The following is a 12,882-nucleotide window of genomic DNA, read 5'->3' on the forward strand; positions in this document are numbered from 1 at the left end:
CTCTGAAAGGACGTCTTGTGTTTTCCCAGTCTAAAATGATTAGTGAAATTCTAACTAGTTCCAATTACGGACACAGACTAAAGACGACAACAGGGACCTCCCAACTACAGTATGTAGTGCTTGACTGTCACACGGCTCTGAGGGTGAATGTTTCTGCTTGTTCGAGCCCTTTCCTCTTGAGTACCTCAGTTAAAATTCCTTCCATTGAGTAAATTCTATCCAGGCCCTGGCTGTGCTGGCTTTGCTCCCATATAAAAGAAAACCTGCAGGCAGAAAGCAGTCCCATCTGCCAAGTCAGAAGCTACTGTAATAGTCAAGTTTGGTGTGAAGGGGAACAGACTATTACGCTTTCTCTTCAGCAGCAGGAGTGATGTTTTTCCCTTCCCAGGAGGAGGTTACAGTCAGCACACTCACGCCTTAAGTATTTGTCCAAAAATATACATAATAGAGGTTGAACAAACAACTTCCAGGAAAAAAAAAAAAAATCCTTCCAGCATCCCTTTCTTTCTGTTCCACTTGCAATTCAATTTTTACATTTCTCTTTACCTGTCAGACCAGTTGGGTTTTCTTCTGTAACAACTTCATCAGCCTCCACATTCTATTCCTGTAAGTGACTGATAACCCTGCCAATCACACCTAGGAAGTATGAGCAGTGGCAAGGCAGAAACACCAAGGCCCTATTGTCCCTACAGAGAATTCTGCACTGAAGCTGTTTCTGAATTTTTTTTCCCCCCTAAGTTTCTTGTCCCTTTTCCATATCTGTTTTGACTGGATGGTTTGCTCTGAAGTCTCACCTAGAGCAGGTTTGGGACTTGTGTGGCCCAGTTCAGGTTTCACAAGAAACAACAGAAAAATTTCCTCTGAATATTTTCATCCTTGCAAATATCTTCAGGGCTAAGAAAAGATCTTTCTATTCTTTCCAATTAACCAAGCACGGTTTTTATCCTTCCTTGTTGGGCAATCTTCTCATTAGACCATATTTTGAGAGAACAGTGGATTCTCTCTGGGCTGCTGGCAGTTTTACTTAATTTAACTTTATTTAACTTTTTATTCAGCACTTAAACTCAAAACGATAAGAAATACATACACGCAAGCAGCAAACTATTATCTGCCATTTAAACTCGCTAGAGAACTCATAAACATCTTAACATTTCTGTCCCTTTCAGAAGAAAAATGCACATATTCCACAGCTGGGGGAGAGAAGGAGGACAAACACACATATAACGTAATTTCAGTGGGGGGTTTTTGCCATTACTGACAAAACTCCAGTTTGGGAATGGGAGTAGTGCTTAGGTCCTCAATATATTTCAAAAGTTCTGAAAAAATCAGCCAACTCAATTGGTGCTAAACAGAAACTGCTATCAGAGAATCTACTACTCTAAGTTCCTCCTCACCATCATGCAGAGGACATTCTGTCAGCACACAGCAACTTTTACGTCTCTTCTCCCCCTCCGCAACTCTGAGTGACAAATTAAAAAAAAAAAAAATTACAGATGCTAGTATCCACAAGAATGCATTTCCTATTTGATTCCAGAGCTAAAGAATTTGCTCTGGAACACACTTGTTGCCATTGGATTGTGCTCTGGAATGGCAACTTCTACTTTAAAAGGCTTCCAGCCCTTATGGCTGCAAAACCTTTGAAGTATGAATGGTCGATAACCAGCAAAGCAGCTGCTGAACTCTTCAGAAACAGCAGAACAGCTTCTGCATTAACTATTAACCTTCAGCACAGTATGCCAATTATAGAAATTAATGTTGATAGCACTTCAGAAGGATCTGATTAATGGATCACCTCAGAGCTGTAAAAGCCTGACACTCCCCTGTACAGGCGTAAAACCCCAGTACTTCCAGTCTGTTTGCCAAAACCTCCAGTTTCCCCATGATAAACTTCTATGAGTCAGCTATGTGAAAGCTGATACAAAAAAACCAGCATGACAAAGAAAATGAGCGTTGGAAACATGTGAATTAATCAGCACGTTATTGTAGTATAAGCTTTTCTAGTTCCTCTATTAAAAATGTTTTCAATACACAAAGCTACCAGGTATTTCCAGCCTGCTCCATCAAAGTGCAAAGGCTTTGCTGGGGACAGCAGTTCTAGCTTGGTAGAAGTAAGACCCAGTCCAGACCTTGGCAGACCTTCCAGCTGACCATTAGCAGATTTGCCCTGCTGTATGCAAACAGGGAGCGTGAGGTTTAAGAAAAGGAAGTGTATCCAAAAGCCCTCCAGACATCCCAGCTAATCAGATTAAGACCAGCAAAGACTTGGTAACATTCTTAAGTAATTCTCATGACAATCACTTCAGCTGGTTTTCAGTCTTACCATACAGAACCGTCCCGGTTCTCATTTAAGCTGCTTTTTTCTAACAATGTGGTTTAAAAGCATCAGGGAAATCTTCAGGTTTAATAGCTGCAGAGCAAAAGGCAGGTAAGCTTTATGTTCTCTAATGAATGGTTATTGCTCCATTTATTTAAGTGGTGCTTATCACCATAAACATCTACTAAACTTACTTGCCAATACTGGTGTAATCAGTGCTTTCCCAAGTAATACCCTCTGTAAATGAATTGCAAAAATAAAGAGAATAAGTGAGTAAACAACTAGAAATGCCCCTTAAGAAAAGTCTTCAAAGGGAGGAAAGCCTGAAGACCAATGAACATTTCAATACTTCCCAGTTTAGGTCTATTTCATTGCACAAGATCCAGAACAGTTTCCCTCCCAGTATTGCATAATATGTTCATTCAAAACCTAGCAAGCTTTCTCACAGAACACATCAAGACACTGTTCTCTCCCCCGCTTTTTTTGTCTTTTAAATATGAACATGAGAATTTCACAGCTGGTAACATTCACCTGGAAACTCACGCAGAATATTCCGGAAAAGACTCAAGTTTGGACTACAATGTTGTAAGTAACAGCAAGTGTCTCCACATACTCAAATTCTTCAAGTAGCACTCTTTGTGAAATTTAAGCAACAGAACAAGTAGCTTTTCCGGGGCTTTGGAAGTGAACTCCAGCCTCTAAACCATAAATAAGGAAAAGAAGAAAAAGCCTACATACCTTCAGAGCACATTTCTGGCCTGTCACCTTGTTGAAACACTCCAGGACTTTGCCATTGATTCCTAACCCTAGCACCCGTTTGGAGAGTTTGTAGTCATCTGTAACTGCATTTTTTTTTATCTCTAGTTTGACATGGGCCTCTCCCCCAGGCAAGGATTTCACACTGCTCTTGTTATCCACCTGACTCTCTGGCAGGGATTCCTGTTCACCTTCACTTTGTTCCATATCAGGGAAGAGTCCGAGATGACAGAGATACCCAGCAGGTTCCGTGTGGGGTATCCTCAGCAGAGTCCCTCCTCTTAGGCAATCAAACCCGGTGGTTCAAACAGTCCATTTGCTCCATTTAGTCCTGAGTAAAAACGTAAATGAGTATTAGTCATTGACGTCAACTAACTGTTCTCCCACCTAACCACTTTTCTCTCTTCCTTTCTTAACAAGACGACCACATGTTACAGGGACCAGAAGCTGATGTTCACCTGAGGAAAGCACACTTTGTTTAGCTTTACAGACCAGTCACCCCAACTCCAATACACAGTTATCAGTCTGCAGTTACAAACTACTGCTTTTGCTGCAACAAGTGCCTGTGCAGAGTCTTGGACTAAAGCCTTACTCAGGTAAGCTCTGTACAACAGAACAGAGAGCCTCTGCTTCAAGGAGCTTACAAACCTGTACTAACAACTTGTTGCCTCAGTGTTTTACGTAGAGAGCTCCACAACAGTCCCCTTCCCCACCCAGACACTCCCAGTTAGGCAAAAGAACCACAAACACCTGGATTAAACCGCAGAGGGGCACTGCGTGGGCAGGCATCGGACCTGATGCTGGGGCAGCACTCACTGAATTGCCCCGGTCCACCGAGTGAGGGGCAGGTGCAGCATTATTTAGGGGACCATCAAACCACCCAAAAACTCGGGTGTGCGGGGATGCGACAGCATGGCTCCCAAAGCCGAGGCGCTGCCTGACCCCGCTGAGGGCCTCTCAGGAGCGCAGCCCCCGGGGGAGGTACCGGTGCCAGCGGCCGCCGAGCCCCGTTAAGGCGGCCGGGCCGAGCCACGAGCAGGCGAAGCTCGGAGCGGGAGGCTGAGGGGCCGTTGCTCGGGCCGAGGGGGCTGCCGGGCCCGCGCTCCCTCAGTGAGGGCCGGCGGCGGGGCGCCTCCCTCAGCCCCGCACCCCCCGCACTGCGAGGCGAAGGGCGGGAAAACCCCGAGGCGGGAAAACTCTGAGGCCAGGCAGGCCCCACGGCGCGCAAAGGCGGGGAACCACCAAAGCGGTAGCGGGGAAGAAAGGGGAATCTCCACTGCCGGAGGACGGTTACCTGCCTGTGGCGGCGCGGCCCCGGCCGAGGCTTCCCGGTGCGGAGTCCCGGAAGGCGGGGTTTCCCTCGGCCCGCCCCGACGCCCTGGGCAGGTGCGCACCGCCTCCCCCCCCGGCCCTGCGCTGAGTGGAAGCGGCCCGCGGCGGGGGCCCGGTCCGGCCCGACCCCGGGGGAACCTACCGGTTCCCCCGGGGTCGGGCCGGACCGGGCCCCCGCCATGGGCTGAGGGGGCTGCCTCACCCTCTCCCGCCCCCCCGCCTTTCCGCGGCTGCGTAGGGGACGAAGCCGCCTCGGCGGCTCCGGGCTTGTGCCGCAGCGCGCCCGCGCGGTGACGGAGCGGGAGGCGAGGGGAGGCCCCGGCGGGGAACCCCGCTTCCCCTCCATCGCTCGTTTTAGGAAGGGGAAAGGATTTGAGGCGTTCACTCGACAACCTGTTTGAAACAGTAAGGGTATAGCTGTGGAGCAAAGCATCGAGACGCCATACTGGACGGGCTACCGCCCCTTTAGGCACCGCGATTACCAAAATAAGTCGGTGCTGCTATGAAAGGCGACCCTTTTCTGCCAAATAAGCAGCCAGGAGTTCTTTGCAGCGTTGTATGCACAGTCAGGATATGAAAAGCGGTGGTTCCCACAGCAACTGTCGCTCGTTGCCGGTGCACAGAGCGCGGCTACGGGGATGTGGAACGCTGAGTTTTTCCTACTTGTGAAGATGAGTCATGCGTGGAAGTGGAGCTGTATTTGTATCACTGGGAAGAGCCTGAAGTTCACACGCTTTACGAGTTAAAAATACATTTGTCATTTTACATAACATAATGGCATCTGGAGTTCTAGCGGTTAGGAAAATAATTAAAAGGACTAATGAGTCGTTTCTCCAAGGGATAAAAAGTAGTTCAACTTAGCGGGATGCAGATCCGCAGTATATCGCCGTGGGATGTGACGCTACAGCTATTCTGCCTCAGGTTTCCCTTCCAGGCTTTCAGCAGTTCAGCTACTGGAGCGCCTGTCCCCTGATCCAGTTCACCTATTCTGGGCTAACCAAATCCCAGAGGAACACAGCTATTTCCAACCCTTCCTTCTCAGCTTTAGCTTCCAGCCTTCTTAGGCTTTGCACCGCCTCCCACTGTGGCAATCTCAGGGAAACGTATACATAACTGTAAGGTCCCAGGCTGCAAACCTTTAATAACACTGTTCTGTAGTCAGCAGCTTGCTCTTATTTTCCTTCCCATGGCCTTTGCCTGTGTTTGCTGTTTTATTTGTCCTGGATGGTGTTTTCCTTCTCTTTGCGACAGGTAACTATAGCCCCTTTCCCAGCTTACAGTCAGTGGGGGGGGGGGGAACTTTAAATCTCTGAGCTCTCTTCTGTATTTTATAATTTGAGAAATATACTCACTCACACAGATTTGTAGCTCCCATTCCCAGCCCCTCTTCTGATATTTTCGTATAACCTGTACACAAAAGTCTATGGCTGACCAAAGCAAGCAGTTGTTACAGCAGCTAGCACATTAAACCTAGCAGAAGGCAATTTATAGACCTGTTCTAGGAAATACTAAACGTTGCAAAAATTCCAAACAGATGCCTACTTAAGGGGTTGCTATTTTTTACAGAGTGTGTCAGAAGCAAGGAATTTCATTAAGAAATTACAACTCTTTCTAACTATTACAGGGATGAGCTTCTACAAAACAAGCTTTGTGTGGAAGGAAAGGAGCAAAGACGAGGAAATGACAGAATTCTTCTGTGTGTTGGTTCTACATGTCTCAGTTACAACAGTCTCCCACTGAGAAGAGTTCAACTGGTAGGATACAAAACACATTTTTCAAGTTCACTGCTTGAAACAGTATCTCACTGAAAGCTACGCTGGTTCAGGTTCACTACTCGGTATTGTCTATATATGCTCTTAGCAAAGTTCACCATTTTACCAGCAACCAGTAATAAGTTTAAACAGGGGAAGGACCTTAAAAATCCAGTGTGAATCAGGGTCAGTAAGGCCTTACACCAACCCTGATTTCACCCACAATAAACTCCAAAGAAAGCTTTCTAGCCCCAGCCCAAGTATCAAATAGCATCACTGTACACAAGGACAGCCACAGCTGAGGAAGAAAACGCAGATAAATATTCCCTTGCTCTTTGTGTTCGTCTTTTGTCTTAGACAAGCTGTCCGAGCACAAAGTGTATCTCTACCCCAAGCAAAACACAAATATCATGTGCAGAAAATCTTTAAAACCAATGACAAAGACGGTATTTGTCAATATTTAAAAATCTTTGCAACAGAGTGTTTCCACAAGTAACAAGTTGGCAATCTGATACTGTCAGTAACAGCCAAAAGTATCCCGTGCTCTTGTACTAAACTTCTAAATCTCTTCCACTGGACATCTCACCTGATTTTGCTCAGCTGATGCTTTTTAATCAATGTTATTCTGACCATGCTGGGCTGCCCAAAAGCAGTCTGGTTTGGGCGCTGCACTAGTGAAATGACTCTGCTGTGGTGACCTGGTGTGGTGTCTTAGGTGACCGTACCTGCAAACCCGTGTTGGGTACCCACTGTGAAGTTCCCACACTTGTAAATCCAGGCCTTTGCAATCCACACGCAGTTTGTACAGAGCCGAGAACATTCATTTGTGCAATATCCTTCTCCTAAGCTGCTTAAGGTTTTATAATTTCTCTGACAAGCTCTGGGGGAGGGACGAGCGTGCTGGGTCCAGGCAGACATCTTGGAGTTAACAGTCAGGTTAACCCTTTAACCCAAACACCTCGGGCTCCTGAAGGCAAGCGAGCTCGGTGTGGTCAGTTTGGCTGCAGCTGTCCCCCTGTCTGGCTTCGGGAGCATCTCCCACGATGTCTGCTTTCAAACGCCAGTTTTAGATCTCCCCGGGAATTGCATCTCGTATGATCAAAAACTTACGCTGCAGATCTCTTTGTGCTCATGGCAGGCCGAGCTGTGTTAGCATCCTTTGGAGATACTGACCGAGGACACACCAACAGGCCCGCTGCAGCTTACTGAGCCGGGGGACATTTTTCATTGAAAAAGATGCTTTTATTTATTTATTGATGTTTGCTTTTTTAAGTTTTTTTTAAAAAAAAAAAAACCAGTACTATTACAAGATAAGAGCCCACTACAGCAAAAGTTCTTTCATCCTCACAAAAATCCCTAAAACTGTAAATTAAATATTAATCTTGTTTTTACCAAAAATCCCCAACAGCAACAACACAAACCAATTTATTTCAAGAAAGAATTTAGTGGCTTAGCTGTGCCAGCCTTGTCCAAAACTGGAAAAGTAGCTTATAGGAGAAAATAACCAAACAGTAAGGCCCTAATCTTGCAATAAGCTCTGGGGCAGCAGCCCTGTTTCTCTAAGGTAGTGTGTTAACCCTGTGAAGCTTCATATTTTACGCAGTTTAGATATGTTCCTGATTTTATCATGTCTTGGATATCACAGGTACCTAGTTTACACACACAGAGCACTACTGTTTAAATACAGAAGGTTCATTTTAGCTGTTCCACTGGGTATGTTCCCTGCTTTTTTACCATGATGTAGCAATTCAATAACAGCAATATCTGGGATCAAAGACATTTCAGACTTTCAAACATCTAATTTCTTAACAAAAATGAGATGAAGTATCTGAGTTGGCTCTCATCTGGAGAGCTAGGAAAGCTGATGTCATCAAATGTTTTTTGAGGGATGGCATATTTTGCAGTGATACTTACCTGAATGCTGCAGTGTGCAGGTTTTGTGGAGCAAGGCAGGGCTACAGTGGCAGCTTCTGTGAGAAGCTGCTAGAAGTTTCTCCTTTGTCTGGTGGACCTGGCCGGGCCTAGGGCGGACCCAGTGCTGGCCAGGGCCAAGCCAATTGGCAACAGGTATAATGCCTCTGTGGTAAGGTATTTAGGAAGGGGAAAATTTAAAAAAAAAAAAAAAAAAAAAAAAAAAAAAAAAAAAAAAAAAAAAAAAAAGAAAAAAAAAAAAGAAAGAAAGAAAAAAAAAAACCCCAAAACCCAGAAATTGGGGCAGAGGGGGGAGGCGTAGACCTCATGGGCCTTGCGGCCCTCACCCTCTGGCCTCCCGCCGGGCGGCCGATTAGCCCCGATTCGGCCTGGCCCGGCCCAGAGAAGAGAAGAGAGGAGATGTGAAGAGAACGTGAGAGGCATCTGCCTGAGCTGATTGTGAAGAATTGCTTGTGAGAGGAACGGCTGAGGACACCAAAGGCAGTGAAGAAAGAGGGAGAGGTGAAGTCGCTCCGGGCAGAGATCCCCTGCAGCCCGTGGAGGAGCAGAGATCCCCCTGCAGCCCATGGAGGACCCCACGCCAGGCCAGGTTGATGTCCAAAGGAGGCTGTGGCCTGTGGAGGACCCCACGCTGGGGCAGCTGGCTCCTGAGGGACTGCACCCCACGGAAAAGGACTCCACACTGGACCAGTTTGTGAAAGGCTGTCCCTGTGGGAGGGACCCCACACTGAAGCAGGGGAGGAAGGTGAGGAGTTCTCCCCTCGAGGAGGAAGGAGCAGCAGAAAACAAGGTGTGATGAACTGACTGCAACCCCCATTCCCTATTCTCCCTGTGCCGCTCAGGGCAGGGAAGGAGGTAGAGATAATTTGGAATGAAGTTAAGCCCAGGAAGAGGGGAGGGATGAGGGGAAGTTGTTGGGTTTTTTTTCTGTCTCTCATTATCCTGCTTTGGTTTTATGAATAATAAATTGAAATAGTTTTCCCCAAGATGAGTCTGTTTTGCCCATAATGGTACGCTGAATGATCTCTCCCTGTCCTTGTCTCAAACCTGGAGGTTTTTGTTATATTGCCTCTCCCTCATTCCCTTGGAGGGTGGGGAGAGTGCATGAAAAACTGCGTAGTTTGGTCCTGAGCAGGGCTAAACTACGACATACAGTTGCCTGAGTTTATTTATAGACAAAAGTGATTTGCATGGGGATTAGTCCTTTGATAGCAATGTTTTGTGGAAATCAATATCAGCTACAATAAACTATCATCATCAGCTTAAAATACAGTGACTTATTTTTTCTGAAACATTGCTTCCTCTGAGTAACAGCTATGTATTTTTTCTGGTGTTATGAGAAATCTACTCTCTGGGATGCATTATATAGATGTCACCAAAGAGAACATCCTCCGTATTGTCAGGTTGAAGTGAGGACACAGCTTTGTCAGATTGGGCGGTTGCAACAACCTTATTACATCTCTCAGGAAGTTCTTGAGAAACTGCATCTGTGAAATTAAAAGAAAGAAAGGGCAGCTCTACAGAACAATATTGTGATATGAAGAAGAAAAGAAGCTTCTTGTAGGATCTTTAGTTTAGTCTGTCGGGTACACAGTGGTCTGAAACAGAGACTATATACATGCTTTTTCGCCTGTCTTTCAGTCCTGCTCTGGAGGTGTCTGTCTCAGACTTGTCAAAAAGAAAAAAAAAAAAAGTGGGGGCGTGGGGAGAAGAAAGAAAAGCCCAAAACCAAGCCAGAAACTGAAATAGTTTCTATGACCCATACAACCAGGAAAGTTCATCAGCAAACAGCCTAGCTCTTCTCTCCATTGCTGAGGTAAAAACAGGTTTATAGAGCTCTTTCATACGCAATGACGTTTACCTGGTGCTTTGTGATCACTAAACTAGAACAATTCTCTTTTGTTCTCAACGCCCTCTGCCCTGACCCGGGATTATAACATGGTTTCTAGGAGGAATTACAAATTCTGGCTCTGAACCAGCTGGTAGTAAAGGAAAGGGAAGTCTCAACAGCACCAGTCTCACAATCTGGAGAGCATCTCCTAATACCTGACATAGTTCCTCAAAATTAGTTCCTCCCTGTTGGCGCATACTCAGCAGGTACTTTTCTATAGAAATACAGAAAAGGGTAGGACAGTTGCTTTTATAATCCTGTACTCAGACACCTTATTACAGATATCTTGTCTCGATCATTGAGGTTTTGGGAGGCTCCATCCCTGCTCCTCCACTAAGGGTTCCTGTCTGGCGATCTACAGAGCAGAAGGAGCTCTGGAACACAACTTGAGGACTCAGAGAGATACCAATTGGACATTTCCATTTCATCAGAGAGAGGGAAAAAAAAGCATGAATTTTTCATAGAAGTATCATAAATCAAAAGCATAATAGATCTTCCAATTTGTCTACAGAAGATGGTGCTTCATTCTATGCTGCAGTGGAGCACAAGAAATTAATCTCTTTCACTGAAAGAGATCCTGCAGCTAATGGATATGGCAACATTGATAGTCCTGGGGTGGGCTTCCAGGCCACTCAGGAACACAATTTTGGCAGAAACACAGCATTTGATACAAGCAGAAACGTTCCTAACAGATGCCACACTGCAATCATCTTCTAGGTCACCACATGCCAGTGAGCCTAGGGACAACAAATACAGTGAGTTCCTTACAGTAACAGAAAAGTATTTTTTTTGTAGCCTGAAATGAAGCCCATTGCTGTCCTGCACATCCTGCTTCTCATGGAGCCAGCTTGGATGTCTCTGCATCCAGGGCACAGCTCACCCACACCCTGGAGACTCCTCCATTGCTCCACACCAGGCTGGGAAATCAAGACTGCAACAGTAAATTCATCACCCTCTTGTGTGTGGTTGATTACAGAAATTGGTGTGCCCTACTCAAATGACAAGATGGCCATCTAAACCAAAATAACCATCTAAACAAGGAATAGACAATCATTGTTAATGTTTGTTCAGTTGTGTGCTGTTCCTTACATTACAGCCCTGGGTACGGGTCAGAGATGCCCTTATGGCCACTCACCAGCCAGGGGGGCAACTCTCAGTGTTTCGCATACAAGCTTACAGTGGAGGTAAATCTTGTCTCCAGACACACAGACCTCTCTCAAGATTTTGGATGTTATTTTGCATTTATATCATAGAATCATAGAATGATTAGGGTTGGAAGGGACCTTCAAAGGTCATCTAGTCCAACCCCCCTGCAAGGAGCAGGGACATCCCCAACTAGATCAGGTTGCTCAGAGCCTCATCCAGCCTGGCCTTGATTGTTTCCAGGGATGGGGCTTCCACCGCCTCTCTGGGCAACCTGGGCCAGTGTTCTACAACCCTCATTGTAAATTTTTTTTTCCTAATATCCAATCTAAATCTCCCTCTCTCTATTTTAAAACCATTACCCCTCTTCCTATCACAACAGGCCCTACTAAACAGCCTCTCCCCATCTTTCTTGTAGGCCCCCTTGAGGTACTGGAAGACCACTATCAGGTCTCCCGGGAGCCTCCTCTTCTCCAGGCTGAATAGCCCCAACTCTCTCAGCCTGTCCTCACAGGAAAGGTGCTCCAGCCCTCCTGTCATTTTCATGGCCCTCCTCTGGACCTTCTCCAACTGGTCCATGTCCTTCTTATGTTGGAGGCTCCAGAACTGGACACAGTACTCCAGGTGGGGTCTCACCAGGGCAGAGTAGAGGGGGAGAATCACCTCCCTCGACCTGCTGGCCACGCTCCTCTTGATGCAGCCCAGGATGCGGTTGGCCTTCTGGGCTGCAAGGGCGCATTGCCGGCTCATGTTGAGCTTCTCGTCCACCAGCACTCCCAAGTCCTTCTCCTCAGGGCTGCTCTCGATCCATTCTCCGCCCAGCCTGGATTTGTGCCTGGGATTGCCACGACCCAGGTGCAGCAACTCTACAAGATTATGGAAATGTCCGACTGTACAGCTGAAGCAGTGTCACAGACCTTCAGCAGAAAGGGGACATTGGCCACCTGCCTTCTCAAACCCCCATTTATCAGTAGATGGTGCTGTTGTGTTGGTGAACTTTCCCTAAGGGGCGAACCGGCCCACGATTTCTGGATTTTCTCACCTCTCTGACTTTTTTGTGAGCTTTCTTTGATAGCTTTCATAACTAAAGCCTATTGCTCAACGACAGCCCTCAACAATATTTCTTGTAACTGCCTCTGCAAGGCCCTAATTCTTCAACACTGAACCCTGCTGAGCCATTTACACCAGTATAAACTGGGTTTAAACAACTAATTTGTTGGGATGTCAGCAATTTATACTGACTGTTCAGATGTAACCAACTGCACGGGGCCTGGGGCATTGCCGCATTGCCAAACGGGGAATATTGTTCTGTTTGCTACTTGGGGCATTCCCATGTGCGTGAGGAATGCCGCTGAGGGGCAACATGTTCAGGTAGAGTGATGAAGTAATATTGACCACTCCTGACTTAAAACCAACTGCTAATTTTGTAGATAAAATAGCCCAAGCATTAACCTGATTTTTTTTTTTTTTGTGGGTGTGGTGGACCCCTAAAAAGGTTCCCAATGAAAATGAAAGCTCCTTTTATTAATTCTCATACGCATTAGCTACTTCAGTTTAATGGTCACCCTTCAGGGTCCTGTAGGACTCATGAAAAGAGCAGCATGGATCTAGTGATGGCAGGTGCAAACCCACTGCACCAGAATGCAATGCATATTGAATAACAGAGTGTCCGCGCTGCTGTGAACCGAGACCCGTTTCGGCATGTGATGTTTCCACTGTACAGCTCCTAGCATTGCTTTCCTGCTCGGGAGAGACAAATGGCA

General features: G+C 46.4%; 1 protein-coding gene across 2 annotated transcripts in view; it reads right to left on the reverse strand.

Annotated features, from left to right (window-relative positions):
- MAPKAPK3 (MAPK activated protein kinase 3) overlaps nucleotides 1–12,882 on the reverse strand; it is a 128,675-nt gene that overhangs the window by 45,429 nt on the left and 70,364 nt on the right. The window contains exons 1-2 of one of the 2 annotated variants that reach the window (XM_086755788.1): nucleotides 4,365–4,570; nucleotides 3,053–3,401 (exon numbers count right to left, since the gene is read on the reverse strand). The exons of the other annotated variant lie outside the window; for it this stretch is intronic. Coding sequence (XP_086611914.1) covers nucleotides 3,053–3,277 — 225 coding nt within the window. The 5' untranslated portion in view covers nucleotides 3,278–3,401; nucleotides 4,365–4,570. Of the gene's footprint in view, nucleotides 1–3,052; nucleotides 3,402–4,364; nucleotides 4,571–12,882 lie in introns of those variants that run through there. 2 annotated transcript variants of the gene reach the window in all.

This window comes from Chlamydotis macqueenii, chromosome 10 (genome assembly GCF_036417535.1).
Source record: "Chlamydotis macqueenii isolate bChlMac1 chromosome 10, bChlMac1.mat, whole genome shotgun sequence".
NCBI lineage: Eukaryota > Metazoa > Chordata > Aves > Otidiformes > Otididae > Chlamydotis > Chlamydotis macqueenii.